At 32.1% G+C, this 21,838-nt stretch overlaps 1 protein-coding gene across 3 annotated transcripts; it reads right to left on the reverse strand.

Annotated features, from left to right (window-relative positions):
- Positions 1 to 829: 829 nt before the first annotated feature.
- LOC118038833 (myosin-1) lies at positions 830 to 12,124 on the reverse strand. 3 transcript variants are annotated; one of them, XM_035045296.2, is made up of 25 exons: positions 11,885 to 12,124; positions 11,694 to 11,793; positions 10,443 to 10,822; positions 10,164 to 10,265; positions 9,936 to 10,079; positions 9,701 to 9,851; positions 9,561 to 9,588; positions 8,462 to 8,627; positions 8,260 to 8,323; positions 8,122 to 8,135; positions 7,958 to 8,042; positions 7,576 to 7,679; positions 7,320 to 7,458; positions 6,455 to 6,573; positions 5,936 to 6,088; positions 5,756 to 5,845; positions 5,357 to 5,434; positions 4,518 to 4,676; positions 4,009 to 4,215; positions 3,491 to 3,696; positions 3,234 to 3,372; positions 2,668 to 2,797; positions 2,397 to 2,543; positions 2,064 to 2,131; positions 830 to 1,760 (listed from the first exon to the last, which is right to left on the reverse strand). In XM_035045296.2, the coding sequence occupies exons 3-25, from the start codon at positions 10,809 to 10,811 to the stop codon at positions 1,101 to 1,103; spliced, it is 3,522 nt and encodes a 1,173-aa protein (XP_034901187.1). In that variant the 5' UTR covers positions 10,812 to 10,822; positions 11,694 to 11,793; positions 11,885 to 12,124; the 3' UTR covers positions 830 to 1,100. The 3 variants fall into 3 exon arrangements, with proteins under 3 accessions (XP_034901187.1, XP_034901178.1, XP_073265433.1); XM_035045287.2 differs by having other exon boundaries at positions 10,443 to 11,196; XM_073409332.1 differs by having other exon boundaries at positions 10,443 to 10,834; positions 11,694 to 12,124.
- Between the last annotated feature and the right edge of the window lie 9,714 nt (positions 12,125 to 21,838).

Consider the following 21,838-nt stretch of genomic DNA (forward strand, 5'->3'; position numbering starts at 1 on the left):
TAATCTAGGCACAAGCAAAATTAAGAAGAAGATGAAGAAAAACCGAAGATAATGAATAAATTATATGAACCTGACATGAATGATGTTTTTTAAAATAGTTATCTTATTTAATTGATAATGAATGTATGATATAAATAATATTATATATATATATATATTTTGTTGTAGTTACAACTTGAACATCATAAAAATTTAATATAAACCACAAGTCAATTTTGGTGCATCATACTTTTTAAACAGAGAGTGGAGATAGCAATTTCTTTCAAATATCGATCCAAAACGATATAAAATGAATGAATTTTATTTTTTAAATAATTACCTTTTAATTAATAAGTAATAAATAAGATATAAATATCACCAAACCTCACTTATGAATTCACATTATCATCCCTAAAGTCTAGGTTGCGTAGATGATGATTGAGCAATAGGTTAGAGATGATATATATTGGTTTACCTTGTGAAGGAACTGACTGATGCATCTGTGAGTGAAGTTGCTTCTGGTTTTAAATGATTTTTAAAAGTTTTTTTATGTTTTTTATAGTTTCAATATACTAATATCAAAAAATAAAAATAAAAATCTAAAAAAATATATTTTTTGAACAATAGCACATACTATAACACGGAAGACACCATCAATCCCCATCAATAACGATGAATGGCTGCTGCAAAAACTGAACTATTATTGACCATTGTCACATTGGAAGCTTGTAGGTTAGGGATTGAAGGAGGCTTGCTGCACTATAAGCGCGTGTGGGTGCAACGTGAGGGAGAGACCTTGCAGTAGGGTCAACAATAATGTATTCAGGATATAAAATATAACTTGAAAAAATATAGAAGGAAAGTGAGGGTTTCTATAATCATCCCCAAAAAAAAAATAACCAGGAAATAGACACCGCCATGGGAAGAAAATATTGCTTCTTCAACTTGTGTGATAATAAAAAAGAATGATGTACATTTTAATTTAGGCCTCTCGATAAGAACCAGGAGGCTCTGCCATCACCACATCGCTTGTACAAAAAAAAAAGTCATCACAATTTTTCTCTCTGCTGTATAATTTTCGGATGTTAAATAGCCAGGAGCTAACCACCAAACAAAGTAATCTAAGTATATCTCGTGCTGTTCCTCCTTCCCCACCACTTCCTTTTCACCCTGTCAAGGGCACCTTCTTCAGTTCCGAGCTTATTCAAAATCACCTTTGTTTCCCTTAGTCTCGATCCATAATCCTTCTTCCAAGCTTCAAACATCTGCTTCAACCTTCTGAGCTCTCGGTCAGGGTTCAAACTTGCTTCAACCTGACCTGATTTTACCTCTACCAAGAACTTGGCATCATCACCAAACACCTGACTCCTCTGCTCAAATTCTTCAGCCATACGGCTTATAACACTCAAGCCTGCACTCATCGGTCGAGCACTGTTACTTTCTTGACCCCTATGGTTACTTCCTGTATCCCAGCTAAACTCTCTCTCATCACTTGCATTGACAGATGCATCAGAATTTCTCTCAGAATCATCGATGGCTAGGCTCTTCTTTGCAATGGAGAGACTGGATTGTAGGGATCTCATCTGTTTCTGCCACACTTCTTCCATGGACTTCATTTTCAACTCATATTCTGACCAACGGTTCTCATACTGTTGGAGCCGTTGGTGAAGGACGTCATTCTCCTCCTCTTTCTCTCTAAGAGCAGCTTCAGCTTTGAGAACACGTCGCTGTAATTCAGCTAGAAATGATGCCTTCACGAGCACCTCATCTGACTCATTGCCCTGTTGAGAAATTAAAATTGTTTTTGTATCTCAAGACAAGGGACTCCAATATGAACTGTCTTAAGAAAGACTAAACAATCACACAAGGTGGTTCAGGGTGGGGGGGTGGGGGCCAAGAAATGATCAAAACTAAAATGGTTAAATGAACCAAATCCAGTGCATTGGTATGGAATAATATTCCCGAAGCTCATAGACATACATCCAGCCATGTTCAATAGTGAAACAAATATGGAACCGAGAGCAAATTAGCATATGAATGGTAGTTATAAAGGAGATCAAGGAAAGTGAAGATTGGATAGGTACCTTGGTTGCACCAGATTTCAATAATCCTACATCACCCGAAAATCTTCTCACCAACCATCCACGAATAACTGCAGCATAGCACAGACATCATGAATAACTGACAGAGAATCTTATTATTTGAAGCAGAGACAGCAAAGCAGGCTCAGTTTCAGCATTTTCATACAGAAAATGTAAACAATCTCTCAAGAGTTGACTGAAACCAACTGAAACACAATGTCCAGGAACCCACCCAGAGATTGTACTTTGCAAACTCTGAACTCAAGCATTCAGATGAGCAAAATATCTTACTTCGCAGCACTAGACTCGCAATTCAGGAACGGAACTCAAGTTTACCTGATTGTATTATGATTGATGCTTGATGCATGTCTTTGTATTTTTTCCCGCAGACTCTGCTTTTGATATGCCTTTGTATAACAACGGCTGCTCTATGTCTTTGTTGTAAGACTGCATATTCCTTTCTGATTTTCTCTCCACGAACAACTGCATGAAGGAATGAGAAAGTCATCTTCACAAGCACTCTTTCAAATATTTTACGTTTACCTTTGCATGCATGATGATGCTTGGAAGCAAACAGAGGTTCAAACTTGAAAAGAAAGGGTAATACATGACTGTAGGACACAAATTCCTCTTTTGAGCTCCCTGAGGTAAGCACGAGCTTGGTGCCCCCTGAAACAGCTTTGAACACGTAAAATACCATGTAGCGTGTGGTTTCTTGTATCCTCAAGCACACCGATCTGAATGGAATGTAAAAGATGAGCATAATGGTTCAACAATTATATTTAATAGTAATTAATGGTTGATATTCTACATGGTATTTACGTTAAAGAGTAATATAAAATCATTCTTAGAGCCTCACTCAACAACTTAACAACAAAGCATTCAAGAGTTTGAACTTCATCTCCCCATTCTATTTAACTAAATTAATAAATTTAAGCACAAGGTAGTGGGCTTATGCATGTTTCAAGTCTAGGGGGCTTTCATGTATTAGAGAGTAATATAAAACCACTATGAGAGCCTCACCCAACTTGAGTTTTTGGATTGAAATGGCCTTTCTACAATTTATTCTAGTAAGAAAAAGTCCTCAAAGAAGCTATGTATACAAACATCTGACAGATATTTGCATGTAGGTTTTGGCATGTTTTGTGTGCATATGCGGATTCTTCATTTCACCTGTCCTGTTCGGAAAAATAATTTTGTGTAGCCAACTTGATACATCTCTGGCAAGATATCGAACTGATGAAGAATTGCAACCGAAATACTCAGTGGATCTTGAGAATAAGCAACACTTTCCAGCAGAAGAAAACCATATCTGATGAAAAATCATGTCAGGCAATCAGCGTCCCAATAGTAAAATGAGGTACAAAACGCCACAGAATAGGACAAATTTGGAAGCTGTCACATCAAGTTAAAATAGTAATATTCTTTACCTTCTGGCAAACTTCTGGTGTGACATTCTGGTAGGAAATCCAGACCTTGATATACGAACTACTTCAAGAACTCCACAACATCTCAGTTGCTGCAATACAAGTCCTTGCTCATACAATCCAGGAGATTGCGAGTTGTTAGGCTTTATACAACGTATGAAATGTGGTGTTGTGTTCTCTAGACGTTGCATCAATTGGAACAGTTGGCCCTATACACCGAAATGCCAGATTAATAGAATACAAGCAGAAGCTAGATTTTTATCTAGCATTAACACTCATCTGCGCTGAACAATATTAAAAGAAATAAACTTTCTAACCATTAGGATTCAATGATTCAGATACTGGATCATCAATGAATAATGGCTAACAAAACCCTTATCTTGCTTCAAAAATAGTGTAACGAAACCTTACATCGTTACTCAAAGGAAATCTGAGAAAACTAATCCATGGCCAATATAAACCTTAGTGCATCGCAATTTCTAATATTAGATTTGGGGACAAACAACAAAAAAGCAATATACCTTAAATTTTGTGGCAACACTCAGCTTTTGTGAATCTGCTCCACCTGCTTTATATAAAGGACCGACTACAGGTTTCTCAGATTGTGTAAGCATATTGGAAGCAAATATCTGAGGGAGATGGCATGAACATGAAGAGAGAAGCTGGATAGAGTCCAAGTGTAGTAAGTCTCTATTCTTCTCCAGAAATCCAGTTGTATCATAAGTCACCTGAAATTCAACACAGTTGCAGAATTAAATGAGGTAGTCTTTTGAATACCAAAGTGTTATGGCACCTACATTGTTAAATTACCATAATCTTCTGGGAAAATAAAAGAATCAGAAGCACAATCATTCAAAGCTGAGTCACACTAAGTACAAGGGATATGAACAATGGCATTCATTAAAATAACACCATAAATCTGTCCGTCAGTTTTGATCAGAAGGAAATTAACAGACCAATATAGACATTTTTCACAGCAGAAGCCAGAAGGAAAGCACAATGGACTATCCATCGACTAAAAGGCCAGTACCTCGCCCGCATAATGGCTGACACTGAAGGCTTTGCCTCGCTCTCCTCTGAAACAAGAATTAGAGTTTAAATGCTGTTTAAGCTTGTTGGCAAATGTCAAATCTGTGCCATTTGGAAAGGTGGACTCCTCATCCAGCAAAGATAATAACCCCAGAGGTTTCTGCATATAAGATAAAAGGAACACGCTGAATAAACTCAAATTTCAAAAATAGAAGAAATTTGAGAAAAGTTCAAGTCTTCCAGCTATGAAACTTAAGCATTAGAACTAATGCAGAAAACATAATTAAGAAACCATGTTTTCTGTGAATGATCATCCATATTTGTTAACTTTTTAAACAAAAAAGTCATTGTAACAGGTTTTCCATTCCTCTATTTCACGAACTAGAAAAATAAAATGAGCAATACACTGGTAACAAGAAGGGAGTCAGCTTTGGTAGCTTTGCTCGCCAGTATCTTGGAGCTCTAAAAAAACATGTTCCATTTTTCTTTCCCTAACCATGTTAACAGAAATTATCCCATTTGCACCTCAATACTCTCAGTTGACTTGTAAGAAGACATAGTAAGAAACTTGCAATTCAACATTGATGGGATTCCTATCCTTCTTAACATATGCAAAAGGGCATAGGTTGACAGAAATCACTATCAGGTCTGCATATAATCCTCAAAACATTATGTGGTGAGGATAACCAGAACATCAATTACATGTCATATCAAGGTATATTCAACAGGCTAGAAACCTTATACTACAATAGAAGTACAAATTTATAGTTCCAACACTACAATAAAAAAAAAAAATAATAACAAGTGTGAATGAAACATTCTAGTGATTCAACTCTGTACCTTTTCAAAAAGATTGAGACAGTCCTGGTTATCATCAAAATCAACCTTGGTCCAGTCAATGCCATCTTGTATGTATTCCTGGTCAACAAGAACATCTTGTAAAAACACGCTGCAATTGTTTGTAATACATCCTAATTGCTTAGGCTACAGAAATTTGAGAGTCTAGAGCTGTGTGTGCCATATAAAGATGTTGAGACCCCTAGTAATCCAGCATAATGCTATTTAAGAATTCTTAACCTTTTTTTATTTCCAAGGAGCCAGAAGTTCTGCTTTCTAACTGACATCAAAATAGGTGCACATTCACTAATGGATGTAAAATTTTATGCGACCCCTCACACATTATAGCCTTGAGTTCAAATATGAAACCAGGAGTCTTGTAAGATATTTTAAGAGGCTTACCTCCTGCTCCAACTTGAATAAATGACGATTGAAGTGTTGCTGCAATCTCTCATTTGCATAATTTATGCAGAATTGCTCAAAACTATTCCTCTACAGACAAAGTAAATAATAGAACGTCATAAATGAAAACTCAACCCACAAACAAAGAGATCATCACAGTAGGATGATGACAAAACTTACTTCAAATGATTCAAATCCATAAATGTCAAGAATGCTGATGGATCTGCCAGTTCTCCTTTTACCAACTGCAAGTGATTTGTTGACTTGTTCAACAAGCCAATCAAACAAGCAAGAATAAATTGACTTGGCCAGAGCATCTCTTGTATCTACTGCCTGAAAAGTAGAAGACAAAAGTTGTTCATAGCTGAATATTTTTTATGTAGTTTGTGGAAAAAAAACATCCCATCAAATTTACTATTAATAGGAGCTCAAGTACAAGACAGCTCATTGTGTCCATATATATCTATACATATTTTCAAATTCCATTTTCAAAAAGATACCACCACCAGACAGACTGAAGGGCGGTCCAATAATGATGTTTTAAAAGTGAAAGTTTGAAAAAGATACATGTACTTGTTTAGAACCATTAGTTATGAGAGGCATGTAAATGTTGCCTTGCCATACATGCAAGTGTGTCAAATCCAACATTCAGTTGCCCCTTCAATATATAACAAAAGAAAATTTTTGACATTTTCTAACCTGTGATAAGGATAGCTTTTGGACAATTGTATCATTTCCAACTCTCATTTTGCGAGTAGATAAAGCCAGCTTAAGCTCCCCAACATTACAGCCAATCAATTTTGCAACAGTGGTTAGACCTGAACATGAAAAATGCAAACTTCAGTGCAACAATTTGATCACAAGCTGATGGCACCATACCAATAAATTTTTTAAGAGAAAACATTGTTTCATTTGCCCCTAGAAATGAGCACAATCACTCTAAGAAGGATCAATGAAATCAAATATTAGATGCTGTTGGAACTAATACTACATAGAACATAACTGAAGTTGTATTTATTCCTCACAAATAAATAAATTGGAAAAATGAAACAAACTGCAATAGCATTATTGCAGTAACTATTGCATGTTTCGTTACTTGGGAGGTCAGCATTTTAGTTAGCATTGTCAGCCTGCTTTCATTATTGTGCTGAAATCTAATCCTTCATGACTAGATATCTGTCAAATCATCCATAACTAACAAAATACATTCAGCTGTCGTTTATATTTAATGGTCCATGTTGATGCAGGGCGGCCAGTCAACCAAAGCAACTCTTCTCTAGATTCACTTCTGAACATTAGTACTTTTTTTTTTAAGATTATTATTTTTTCCTTCAAGGGTTTTTTTTTTTTTTCCAACAGTTCCAGCTTTCCTAACATCTTGATATAGGCAAGAGGATAATTGTAATCTCAGTTTTCTCTTTTCTTCTACAAAAACTTATAACTCTCGCCACATATATGACTGAGGATAATAATATTGACAAGAACAACGAATATGATGAATTTAATATGTTAATCATCCAACACTAATGGATGTAATTCAAATTAACTTCAGCAAGAATCTTACCTTCATCTGCCAAAGGTTCAACATGATTTTCATTATCAACAACAGAAAACGAGACATTCCCTAACCACAGTACTGCAGCAAGCATTGCAAATACACTCTCTTGGTCTTCCTTACTGACATGAACAATATCCAGAGCTTCCTGAAAGTTGTTAGAGCCATAAGCAAGTTATATGCAAAAAATATAATCTCAACATAGAAGTGAAAGAATTGAAGAATAAATGCAACTACGCAGGAAAATGGGAAGCCAGAAACAAACCGTAACAACTTGGAAGCGTTCAGCGTCATTGACACCAGTAATTGTGTAGCAATTGCTCTGTCTCAAATATTTATATTCACTTGCAATCTTCAAGCTTATTTTCTCTGTGCTCATAAAAGAAACAGCAGAAAAGGCCAAGGAACAAGAAAAGAAATTATTGCAGAACAAATGATGAGTAATAAACTGGGAAAAATACCATAGATAACAAAGCTCGCTGGAAATCATCATCCCTATTATCATAATTATTAGGATTTATTTGCTATTGTTACATATGGATGTATTGATATGTCAGAATATTTTTTTAAAAGAAAAAAAACTTGGTGTGATCTTAATATATGCATCAAGTTTTTAACACATTGAGAAAATACATGATAGTACATACCTCTAAGTTTAGGTGAAGCCCCGGCACAAAGCTGATAAAATATATGATATGACCTCTCACCCTCCATGCATTGGACGACTCTGGACTGTTTATTTAATAGATTAAATTGGCAACTCATAGCAAAACTGAAGCAGGCAATATCCAACAGTGGAATGGAAAAATACCTTTTCAAGTAAAACTGTTCACCAAACAGGAGCAAAATGTAGAATCATAACTCAAAGTCAGTAACAAAATTTCCAAAAAGTGAACCAGAAAGCATATTCAATGCCATTAAAGGACATCGGTAGTTCAAGCAATCTTACATGTTTGAATTTTGGCTCCTGATATTTTTCCAGTTTCACTGAAGTGGATTTCAATCAACTTTCCCTGAAACATGTCCAGCCAGAATATTGATAATTAAAACTTAATTCTGGATGATAGTAGTGCCATCATCTCACAATACCAGTTGTTTAACCTATAGAGCAAAGAATACTAAGATGTTCACACAAAGAACACGGAGCTTACAAAGCGACTTGAGTTGTCATTCCTCAATGTCTTTGCATTACCAAAGGCTTCTAGAATAGGATTAGTTTTCAATATTTCATATTCTATCCCACTACCACCACCAAGTGCAGCCAGATATTGCATAGCTATCTTCGCTGTCTCTGTTTTTCCTGCTCCACTTTCACCACTGGACAATAAATGAAATCAAACTCAGATGTGTGCATGGTAATAAAAATGCTATTAACTTGTGCTTCTTTGGTCTATCATGTTATGTGCCATTTATTGGATGGTATGCATGGGTACTTTATCATTTTGAGTAAGTGATAAACTGGTTAGAAGAACACAAAAGGGAGGCACAAGCTAGCACATCAGAGAACCATGAGAGGGAACACTAAAACAATCCAAAAACTAACAATCTAAATCATCAAAATCTGAAACACACAAGATAAATAAAAGTGAGAAGTACATGACCAAGTGGAGTTCGAGGAAAGTGAAAATTTCTTACTTGAATATACTTCATCTGATAGTGTCAGCCGCTCAAATATACATAACCAAGAGAAAAGGTCAAAAAAGGGGAGAGGACTGTGCATTTGCGAAGCAGACAAAGGAAGAATTAAGTCCATAAGTAGACCCATAAGGCTAGGTTATTAAACTTTCTACCCATTTTTTTTGTGGAATGACTATTTCTAACACATTGAGATGCAAGGAAGTTGTCATATTTAAAGTTCATTATGTTCTCCAGTAGCTTCATACTCATTTCCACATAAATAATGAGATAATATATCTCAAGATGACATTTCCAGATGAAAATCCACCAAACTTTTGACATGAACATTGACACTGTTTTGCAAACTTCAAATGGATAGAAGGAGTTTGAACAATTCATGGTTTCAAATCGTCATATAAACTATCTATAAAACGCCACATTGTGAGTTCCTAGTCAAACTTCCTAAAAGAATGCACACCACATTGTGAGTTCCTATTCAAACTTCCTAGAAGAATGCAATGTGATGAACAATTTAGTTGAGATTGAAAGCGTTGAGCAAGTAACTGAAGCTGAAGAAGTGCAAAAAAAAAAAAAAGGTTAGGGGGAGAGATTAATTTCTTGCACTTTACTAACCTTATAATGATGGATTGATTTACTTCATCTGGATAAAGGGGGAAAAGGAATAAGAATTCCACGGAAATATGACAAATTTTGGAAGTTCATAGACAAACTGAAACTATAAATCTTTCAAAATATATGAAAAATTAAACCACCTCGTATCATTTCCCGGATGGCCGTGTCTGTAATGGCATACACATGTGGGCTCTCCATAGATTTATTCTTATATGCTTCAATGTAATTATTTCCATATAAAGGAACTTCCTTGAAAGGATTGATGGCAACCAAAACTGGCCCTGCTTTTGTCTAAATTGCAATCGAAGAATTACAGGAAATCAGTATTTTATAAGTTGATTCCAAACCAAATATAATACTGATACAAACACTTACATAAATCATATCACGGTTGTATCTAAACTGAAGATTGTACAGCACTGATGGCTCATTTAAGTAACTAAGTTGCATGAGATCATCTACACCATCAAGGATATCAGGATTTGCTGGAACAAGACTCTCAGTTTTCACCTTTAAAACCTATAATTTGAAACGCAAGTCAATTTTAAACATATCTCCAACTATTTATACCACAAAACACCTTCAAAGATTAATTTTACTTACTTTTCCATCAGGGGGAGAAATGACAGACTCGGTCCCTGAAGTTGATAAAATCTTCCCCAGCTCCCAATCCCCATTTGAAAGTTGAAACCAAGATTGAAGTTTCTGAAACAGTAAACTTAAACATAGGTAACAAGATTGATGAGTTGAAAGCTAATTAATCAACTTAAATCCTAATGGCTTCAGCATAATATAGTAACAACCTCAATGTTACTATGCATCCTCAGCTGCAAAAGATTGGGCATAATCATAACAAAAACTAATCCCATCCATGCACAATACCTTTTTTGCAGCATAGGAACTGGTGTCAGCCCACCTGCGCTCCCTGTGAAATGTTGATACCAAGGGCAATGGTGTGGGCACAGTATCCAAATCTTCATCACCCACAGAAGGTCTTTGTTCAACCAAGATGGCAGCTTGACTGTAAGGTGAATCCTCATTGACATCATTGCCAACACTATCCTCACCTCCCTCGACAAGACCATTCCCCAGATCATTTTTTTCAGGAACACTCAAACAGGCTGTATTGCTATTTACCAAATTTGCGTTTTCTGATTGTTCTGATGCCGGCGAACCAACAATCCTAAAATCAACTGGCAATGATTTGATCGACTGGAAAGAAGGCAAGACCTGAGATTTTTTCTGCAACATTTTCTCTGATCCTGACGATTGAGCTCCCACAGATGCAATGAGATAAAAGAACAATTAAAAGGTAACTTTTTAGCTTTTTTCACTCTAAAAAAAAAGTCATATCACGAGACCCCACTTTGAACTTATTTGGTTACAGCTTAATGGAGGGGACCGTAGTTTTAGAAACCGACCCTAGTGCTCCCTCGATACTTAGTCACCACCATTGACAAGCTCAACACCTTAAGAATCTATTCAAGTCCTTCGAAAGAAAAATCAAAATGAACCTTCCCTATCAGACACTTCTCACAAATCCCGAATTAAAAAATGGCTAATTTTTCATCTCTCACTGATCTTCAAATTCACCCTCAATCTTCAAACTCCAATTACTTGAAAACTCTTCTAGTTTCTGCAAACATTAAGCAAAGTAGCTAACTTTTATACCTTCCTTAACAAAAAAAATTCACTGAAAAGGTTAAATCATATCTAAAAACAAAAAAAAAATTGCAAGACTTGACTTGTCTATGCTTTTAAGCAAGGTAACAAAATTTTAAAATATAATCAAAGTAATTAAAAAATGAGGACTTTGAACAGTGAAGTTTGAATCTTTCTCCACTAGAGATCAAAAACAAAATAATAACCAAATCAAAGAACCCAGGTTTTCTCCATTTTCCTTCATTTTCTTCTACTTTCTCAAGAACCAAATAAAGTTTAAACACTTTAAAGAAGAAAAAAAAGAGCTGAATCATAACCGATCTAATATGAAACTCGCATTTTCAACACTCATCAACATGAACAGTTAAGAAAAGAAACAAGAAAATAAAATTCAACTCCGAACTTAACAATTTAAAAGGAGAGAAAGAGAGAGGAAAAAAAAAGAAGAAGAAGAAGCTTCTCTTCACATACCTTGACTAAGTCTAAAATGAGCTTTGCGTAGAATCAAAAACCCTTCTCAGTAAAGCAAATTAATTCAGAGCTGGTAGGTCGATCTCAAGAAAAAGCCTCACTAAATCAAGAAAAAAAAGTGAAGTTGAAACAGTGAAAAATGAAGCTCTCTTTTTCTGTAAAAAAGAAAAAGAAAAGGCAACCAACTTAACAGCTCAAAAGCAGCGGCGGCAGCAACTATTGCTAGAGAGAGGTGGTGTGTCGTTTGGGTTGCGAAAAAGTGAGGGAAAATTGGAATGGTAAGCAGAAGCAGGCAAGCTTGTGGAGAAGAAGCTGTTTTTCTCTGCGTCACAAATAAAATAAAATAAAAACAATAAAGAGAAGGAAAGAAAGCTCTCTTTGACTCTCTTTATTTTTCTTTCTGTTTTTAAAAGTTTTATTTGATGTTTGAATTTTTGTAATTTTTTACGTACCAAACGAATTTAAGAGGTAGATCTTTAACGGCTCAGGTCGGTTATTAAATTATCATTTTACCCTCCACTTTTTCATTATTACTGCCACGGGCGTTTTCTTTTGGTTTTTGAATTATGATATATTTTTATTTTATTTTATTTTTTAATAATTTGATACAAAGTATTTTTTAAAAGATATATTAAAATTATTTTTTATATCAACACCTTCAAAACTATTAAAAAAATATTAATTTAATATTTAAAAAAAATTCAAAAACAAAAGTTATTGACACTCACAAATACTTCAGTCTATCAATTAATATAAATTACTCCTTAATTTAAAATTAATTTTATTTTTTAAAATTTTAATTAAAAAATAAATTATTAATTTGAGAGTGAATTCTTATTTTTTAAAAAATTGGATTGAAATTTAAAATTTAAAATTAATATTTAAGAAAATTAGGAGGGAGCAAAATCTACATTGTAATGTCAACTACTTCAAATTTGATATATGCTTCTTTTTTTTTGAAAAAAGAATAACTGAAAGGATTTTTTTTTAAGAAATTAGAATATAATATATTATCATTGGCAATAAAGAAACTTGCAATTCAGTTATTGACCACACTTATTAACTATGAGTATAAGTATGAGTGTATTTTTGTAAAAATTATTTTTTTAAAATATTTTTTAATTGTAAATGTATTAAAATAATACTTTTATATTTTTAATATCAATATATAAAAATAAAAAAATATATATATATAATTAATTTAAAATACAAAAATACAATTTAATCGCATAAACAAACAGTATTCATGTAAACTTGATTTAACTAAATATTTAAAGTAGAGTTCTTATTAACATGAATTCCAGGACAATGTCTTGAAATAAGTTTTTATAAAATATATAAGAAAAAATTATTATTATTTTTAAAAAAAATTAATTTTTAATAATTTTTCAAATTATTCGGTATGTTTTAAGTGATTATAGGTTAGGTTTTGGTTTTCAGCTAATTAATTTCTAAAGTAATTTGACCACTCGGCCATGTTAGACAAAAACAAGGCCATCACCAACTAGAAAAGAAAAACAATAACAAATCATTCAAAGAGGATTTATTACCTTTTTATTATTAATTATTAATTTTTAATTTTTTTTTTTTTTTACTATTTTTTATATTAATGCTGCTGCATCTTGTGGCAAGAATATACTCAGTTCCTCCCACTTGATTGAAACAAGTCATACATAACAATTGTTACCATCATTTTTAATCATCTAGGGTATAGTCTAGTAATAAAAATTTAAGATCAAGAGATTTGTTTTTCCTATGATTTCAAGTTTAAATTCTATAATTACTAATATGATCGTCACTGGAGACTTACATGGTCATTAATTTTAGAGCCTGTAGAATTAATCAAGGTACACACAAGCTTGCTCAAACACCCATATCAATAATAAAAAAAAAATGTTTCTTATTTAGTAATTTAGTATAGCCTGACTAGACCAATTTGAATTTAAATATTTTTTGTAATATTATATTTGTCACTTGATTAATTCCCTCCACAAAAATGCTGGTTAATAAGAACATGAATTAAAATCTTTCAAAAAAAATTAGTTGTAACCATAAAATTATTGTTTACATGACATTTTAAGTCTTTTCATAGGAATATCTGGTTAGTGGAAACTAAATGATTGAATGTGTAAGTCAACACCTATACGCCATAATTTTAAATATCATCCTGTCCCACTTGAGCCTGTAAAATGGCGGAAAAAATCCCCACTCTTTAAAAAAAAAAAAAAAAAAAACTGTCTTGTATTTTTTATCCCGATATACCAGTCACTCGGGAAAAAAAAAAAACTAAGAACACATTAATGACAGATTTTTAAAAGATTATGACTGTATTTATTTTTCATTTTAAAAATTTTATTAGAAAATTTTATTTTATTTATTTTAAATTAATATATTTTTTAGTTTTTTAAATCATTTTAATATATTTATATTAAAAATAAATTTTTAAAAAATATTATTTTAATATATTTTTAAAATAAAAATTATTTTACAAAACAATTCTATTATAATATCAAATAGATTTTGTATATTTTATACATTAAAGATGACATAAAAGAGGATACGAGGGTGATTATGTCAATTAGCAATGAGGAAATTGAGGGCAGATAGATTTGAGTGCACGAATCAGCAAATATTGGAGGGAGCAAAAACTAATGTGTTGTTTTGAATATGGCCGTTAGATTGGAGTCAGACGGTCTTTTCCTATGAGAGAAGGAGCTTATGACACGTGGCCTTTTCTTAAGAGGCCGGCAAATGTTGACTGGGGTGATTGGTGTTGATGTTTTAAGTTGATTTTTGTTAGGTGTTGTATTAAAATATTATTTTTTATATAATTTATAATTTTTTTTAATATTATTATATTAAAATTATCTAAAAATATAAAAAATTAAAAAAATTATAATTCTAAGGTTCTAAACTGCTTGAATTCAAGGTGTAGAGTCGTTCAACATTGTTATGGTAATTGTTTGAAAAAAAAATTTATTTGAAATGGATTAAAATAATTTATTTTTTTAATATTAATATATTAAAATAATATGAAAATATAAAAAAAAATTAATTTTTAATAAAAAATATTTTAAAATATAAAAATAAACGGTCGTTAGTGCACTGATATGAAAAAATATAAAAATTTAATTTTGATTATCATTTTTAATATGATTTTTGGAACGAAAATCAGATGATTGGACCCCACCCTGACACAGCTTGGACAGGCTAATAACGACCCTTTGTTTTTCTTTTACGTTTTTCGATAATAAAAACAGTCTGACACTTTGCAGTGTTACTGTATGCATGGAAAGAAATTGAAAAATTTTGTTGGTTTCATAGGATGTTTGTAAATGTTGTTTGGATTGATTTTTAAAGTATATTTTATTTATAAATATATAAAAATGATATTATTTTATTTTTAAAAAATAATATATAATTAAAATAATATAAAAATATCAAAAATATATTAATTTGAAATAAAAAAATTAAAAAAAATTAATTTTTTTAAATATTTTTAAAACACAAAAACAAATGGTATTTTAATATTATTTTATTGTGTTGGATTTTTAATTTTTCTAGTTTTAATGTTAAAAAAAAGGGGAAAATCTAAAGATAATTATAATTTACAAATGAAGCGAAAATGGCTTTGTTGCCTCTTTTCTAAGGCAAAACAATGGTTCCGTGGTTTTTTTTTTTTTTTTAAAAAAAAAAAAAGGTAAGGATGAGTTCCTTGAACAATATTTATTTAAGATAGCATGCTTCTTGTCGAGGAACGGAAGTAAACACCAACTTCCTAGTAATTTTTTACTAGAAAAGTCATAAAAACTTCACTTGATTTAGGCTTTTTCACATATATGTGTCTTGGGCTTGGACGTCAACATTATTTCTATATTTGATTATGAATTTCTAATATTTAAATTAGTAAATTATAAAATGAAAATAATGTATAAAAATAATAAGAACAAAAAGTATATGGATAATATGTTGTGATTGTTGTTTATGGTTGATGATCTTCTCTTCTTGTAATAAAACATTTATATAACTCAGTTACATGAGCTTATTTTAGAGATTGTGAAGTAATGATTGAGAACATTTGTAGATGTCGAATTGAAATGAGAGTTAGACACTACAACTATTGATTAAAAAGATGAAAATATGCATATGATTAATGAGAGAAGTTTGTGTCTTTTCAAGATATAAGTTGGTAAGAGATTGTTATTAACAAAAAGATGAGCATATTGACTTATGCATAAGCATAGAAAAATATGGTGATATAATGATTTTTTTAGAGGTAAAAACTTTATATTATGATGTGTGCTAGTCGCTAAATTTCTTAGAAATTTGTATGGAATTAATCCTATGGTGGTTACTACAAATCCCAAACATATAATTTATTATTAAGAACCTAAATAACAAGATTATGCTAAAACATGGATACACATCCTAATGTTTAGGCTAGTCAAAATATCAAGGATGTCTCATTTCCTTGCCATTTGAGCTTAGCCCAAACATCATGGATGTTCTTTTTTGTTGTTGTACTATCATTTGTTCCCTTAGTCTTTCAACAACATTTATGTCTAAAAGACTTAATTAGTATAAGTTGAAGAGAGAAATATTTATTGTTTTATACATGTCATGTTGTCTTTGTATGAATTTTATTTTCCTATTAGCATACCTTGATTCTTTTTGTTAGCATACCTTTCATGAGAGATAAGAGTTCTAGCGTGCTAAGAAGGCTGGCTTATTTGTTCCTCCGATGGTAAAGAAGTTATAAGTTGAGACATAAATATTTTATCTAGAGATATGATGATTTTATTGGTGAAATGAAGATCTTGTTTAGATACATAGAGATTTAGTTAGAGATATGGAGATTTTCATATCTTTTTTATTTTATAATGATGATTATTCTTGATTTTTTAGTTTGTTTTTCATATAAACCTCAAAGTAGCCCCCTAATTGTATATTGATTCTAGATTGAGTTATTACACAATTATTATTTTTAATTGAGTCTTTCCATCTACATTCTCAATGAATGTCATTCAAAATATGCATAAACAACAACATTACTTTATATGATGCTTTTCTCTTATTATTGGTCATTTATAAGGAATTTAGATGAAAAGCATAAATGAGAGGTTTCAAAAACTTTTAAAACTCATGTAATTGAAAAAAATCTAAGAAAACAATAAAAAGAATCATTAATGGTTATACAAAAATAATACTTGTTGAGATTTGAAATTTTATTCAAAAACAGAGTAAAAATTGAATGGTATTTAATAAAATAATATAAAAAAGTAAATAATTTATTATAACTAAAATTAAAGTTAGCCCGACCCATTTTGATATAAAAAAAACCCATTTTAAGCCATTGTTTCACCTAAAAACACCTAGAAAATATCTCATAAACCTCAATAAACCCATATCTAATCTTTAATGAACCTTTAATCAACTAAAAAACTAAAAATTCACTCAGATTTAAAAGAATCTCTTGCCACAATCTACTATTTTTTTGGTAATATGAAGGTAAAAAACACCTTAATATAACTCATTTGAAATTCATTGACACCGAGGATAACTTCTTTATATATATATATATATATATATATATATATATATTTCAATGAGTTTCTTTCTTCTCATAAACTTAATTACTAAAACATGAAGAAAATGAAGTTTTATATCAAAATATAAAATGCTAAAACTAAAGGGAGCATAAGAGAAGTGAATGGAGAATACATGAACAAAAGTAAAGTTTTTGGTGTGAATTCCATAAATTTGTTTTGGCTTTAAATAAGATTTTTTTTTCTTTTAATTGTATCTTTATGATACCAATTCAAACACAATCCCATTGAATTAGCCTCTAATAAAGTTCAACAATTTGATCAAAACCTTTAATTATCAAGAATATATAAATATAAAAGACAACCAACCTAAAATAAACACCATAAACAACACATGTAAGGATAAAATAAAAATAGGTTTAATGAAAACAAAAGAGCATAGTTGTAGTGATATAGTAAAATATTAGATAAGAGACCACAACACGTCATATATCGATCCAGCTTTTTTCTAACATAAAAAGAGATGTTAAAGCGACACAAGTGCTCCTAAAAAAACAAGTAATTAAATCGATTGAGTTTAATAAGCTTGTCTAATTCAAATAATATGAATAAAAAAAATATAATAACAATAAATAAACTGACAAAAAAATTTAATAACCTAACAAAGCAAAAAATAAACCCCGACTAAAACCGACTAAGCTCAATTATCAAACAACCTGATATTGAAGGATGAAAATGAAAAAAAGTTACAAGTTCAACTTGGGTTACTCTACTAACTCCACGACCATAAATAAAGAATTGAAATAACCCTATAAAAAAATATTAAAAAAGAAGAATCATGGAAACCAATCTCTATTAAATCAAATATTAAAAGATAAGATTGATTTTTTTTTTATAAAAAAAGTCCAAAATCAACCATTTTTAACTTTTAAAACTTGTGATATTAGTAACAAGCCCGAGACTAATTTTATAAGCCTGTACAACCTTTTAAAATATTTTGTTTTTTAGTGCAATATTATAATTTGTATTTGAAAGGCAAAAAGATGGAATTGTCCCAAATTCAATCTCACAATAATTAATAAACTCATATGAAAAGACCATTTCAAACCCAAACCCAACACCAAGATTATTGATTTTTCTGAAAGGGCAAAATAATAATTATATTATTGCAATGAATATTAATCTTGTTTAGGTGCATAATGCATTTTAGTTTTTTTTTAATATAATATTTCTCTTTTATGTTTTATTTGTGCTAATGATCAAACACAGTGTACCCTCCACATGGAAACACAAATCTAAGCACATGCCATGTCCTTGCATGGAAGATCATTGAATCAAAATTTGATTGAATCAATCATGTGAAGCACTTGTTAGATCTGTTCTCAAAATTTCTGTGCAGTACCTCTCAGCAAAAACTCTTTTGACATGGAAATGTCCTCGTCCTGTGTCCAAAGTAACATCATATTTTCTACCTTATTTTGTTCATTTTGACTTTAGACCTTAAAGATCACTGTGGGGTTCATGTCCCTGTCTGCTGATCACAACGAAGAACGAGAACTTCAAATTCATGCGTGCTTTTCTGATCAAGGTTTCTGTTCAGAAACTAAATCTGTTTTTTCTGTTCTTGAACTGCAGCATTGATCTGTAGATTTTTAGTCTTGTTCAAATGGAAACCTGAAAGGTAGACCTAATTTTGGAGACCTGAGAGGTGAGTGGAGACCTAATTTTGGAGTGTATTGATCACAGGAGGACAACTCAAATGAATCAAATAAATAAAAGAGTTTATCAGCGTGGAATGATTGGATAGATTTTATCTGTATGATCAAGCTAAGCAACACTGCCAAGTGCCTCGACATCTAAAATTTATGTGCTTTAATCATCTCTGTAGGTGGGTGTGATATCACATTACATGCACTCACCAAAAAGTGTGATCGACCACCAGTTTTTCTTTTTATAAAAATTCCCTCAAAGTGATTTTTGTACTAGCTCATATAACCATCCTGGATTATGGTGGTTGGCTAAAGTGATTTGATGCTTGTGTTTTTTTAAAGGTGTGATTAGAAATACTGTATTTTTTTAAAATTTTAAAATTTTAAATTGTTTTTAATTTATTGTATGTTTTTAAATCATTTTGACATGCTGATGTTAAAAATAATTTTTAAAATATATAAAAAAATTTATTTTAATGTATTTTTAAATAAAAAACACTTTAAACCACCATTATTATCATAATCTCTAAGACGTTCTAAATAAAATTTTAAATTCGAATATTGTGAATAGAGCACGCCATCATCAAGAGAGTTTTATCTTTTATTAGGACCTGACTCAGCTTGATTGGATTAGTCGAGTCCAATAAACTTTGAAATAACAGGGTTTAGACAAAAAAATATAACAAAAAAAAGTAACCATCCTAGCTATATTGGAACTTAAGCACCATGGCCAGTCCAACCTTTTCGCTTTCTCAAGGAAATGGTGTTAGGCTACATATCAACATTAGAGGTGTCTGGATCTCGAGAGCTAGCTGACACGTAAAAGATGGCATTATTTTCGAAACAGCAACTCTAACAAGTTTTTTCACCAATGTAATGAGAAATCTAATGTTAAGTAGGCATTCATTGAGAGAAAATCAGATCGTATCCGAAAGATTATGATGACAAGAAAGATTGAGTCTGAATGCAGCTATCTGGATTGTAATGGAAGCATGATAACTTGATGTTAACAGTGGCAACTTTTGAGAGTTAATTGGACCCCTACCGCATTAGAGGCAAGCTTAATCTAAAAGCCAGGGACCGGGGAGAGTAATATCAAGAACCCAAAAGGAAGGAGCAGCCATAATGCCCCCATGTGTTTGCAGCTCCCTCCCATGGCAGCACTGCAGCGGATGCGAAAAGAAAGTGTATGTGTGAGAAGACCAAACCATCTTCAATAATTAAAGAGGTCTTAACGCAGCAGAGAGGATCAGAGGAAGTGCCCTTTTAGTGTTTGATAAAGACTTTTTAACAAAAAAAAACTTTAAGAACATAAAATGGCCTCCATTAGGTCTTCGAGCAGTCTCTCCGTTTCTAAAAGCTTTTCAGCAGGGAAGCCAGAAGAAGAAACAATGCATGGGTCATGGGCTTTTCTATCTTAATTTGCCATGTTGGAGACAGGCAAAAGCTAGCCTCAGGGCCCACAGTTCTGACCTTAAAAAGTAAGGTTTAGATTAAGGGTTTCTTGTAATGGGTTGCAGCGCGTGGCCCACTAGCACATTGCATGTTTGCTGCCATGATCGAGTGACCGCCTGCTCCACCTTACGTTAGAACCATGCTTTTTAGTGTCAGAAGAAGCCTATATAGGTAACACTTATCTTTTTATAAAATAACTACTCATGAGAATTAATTTGAAATAAAAAAAATATTCTTATTTTATAAAAATCAAATAAGGAGGTACTGGGAACTGGCCACAACCAGAGAGGCATGGGGCTAAGCAAGGCATATTCTTATCAAATGGTGCAAAACGAACGATATTTTTTGGAAGAAAGCTATCAGGTTTCTGAGTTTTGCCCTTGATCATATCTCTTTCTGGAAAATGAAAATGCCAGCTTGATCGATAGGTGCAAAATCCATAATGTGTCCTTTTGTCAGTTCACATGTCAAGCCTTGTCCGCATCCCTAAAAAACCTTCACGTGAGGATAAAGCAAGCCGTCGTTCTGATGAACTGTAGACCTCCACCTTTTTTAGACGCACCTGTTAAGTTTGAAGGTGACTATTAAGGAAAGCAAATCCATTTTTATTACTCAATATAGGTAAACAAATCTTCAGTATTTAATTGAAAAACCTTAGTATTCTATTTCTCGCATTTTTTACTAAAGCTTGCAGCAACGTAAATGGTCAGATCGTCGTGATATTCCTCCTAAAATGACAGTTTATGTGCACCAGCCTAAGAATGTGTTTGCCTGTAAGGTGCAGCACGCGATGCACTCACAAAAAAACATAAATTTCGTGTTTTTCAAGAACAATGTATCTCTTAAACAAATGTTTTTAAGTCCCTATAATTCAAAACTAGTTTTTATTTAGGGTTAAGCCCAGCTAGTGTCCCTAAAATAATTTGGTGCTAGTAAGACTTGAACTTGAGATTTTAAAAGAAGCAAACCTCCAAACCTGTAGCTAAATAGCACTAGACCAGCTCCTCGAGGTTTAAGAAGAAATTGAAGTTGATGGTAGTAGAAACTATAGAAAGTAAAGCCAAACAACTCAATGATTTCTCTTTATTGTAGAGATCAAATTGTAGTACCAAATAGATTGTACATAACATGGACTTGGAGTTCATATTTTGAAGAGAAGCTCCACCAAAACCAGGAAGAAAAGCCAAACAACTCTTTTATCACTGGTTTTCTCGAGGGTAGAGAAACAAAACTAAAGCTGGGGTAGCTTGGCTTTTCTTGTTGTCTCAACTATCCTTCTCTATTTGGATTTTACTATGGCATCAGCTGCCACAGCAGCCATACATCATTGGTGCAATAAACAAGAGTAATCTATCAGATCCAAGAGACTCAACTTGACAAGCTAGCTACTATATAATATGATGAACTTGTTACGAGAATCATAATTGATTTCCAT

This window comes from Populus alba, chromosome 5, assembly GCF_005239225.2.
Source record: "Populus alba chromosome 5, ASM523922v2, whole genome shotgun sequence".
NCBI classification, from domain to species: Eukaryota; Viridiplantae; Streptophyta; class Magnoliopsida; order Malpighiales; family Salicaceae; genus Populus; species Populus alba.

Coding starts and splice junctions, on each gene's coding strand:
- LOC118038833 (XM_035045296.2), bottom strand. CDS start 10,811: ATGTTGCAGAAAAAATCTCAGGTCTTGCCTTCTTTCCAGTCGATCAAA. Junction 10,080..10,163: donor TTTCTCCCCCTGATGGAAAA/GTAAGTAAAATT, acceptor TTCAAATTATAG/GTTTTAAAGGTGAAAACTGA. Junction 5,846..5,935: donor ATGGATTTGAATCATTTGAA/GTAAGTTTTGTC, acceptor CTTTGTCTGTAG/AGGAATAGTTTTGAGCAATT.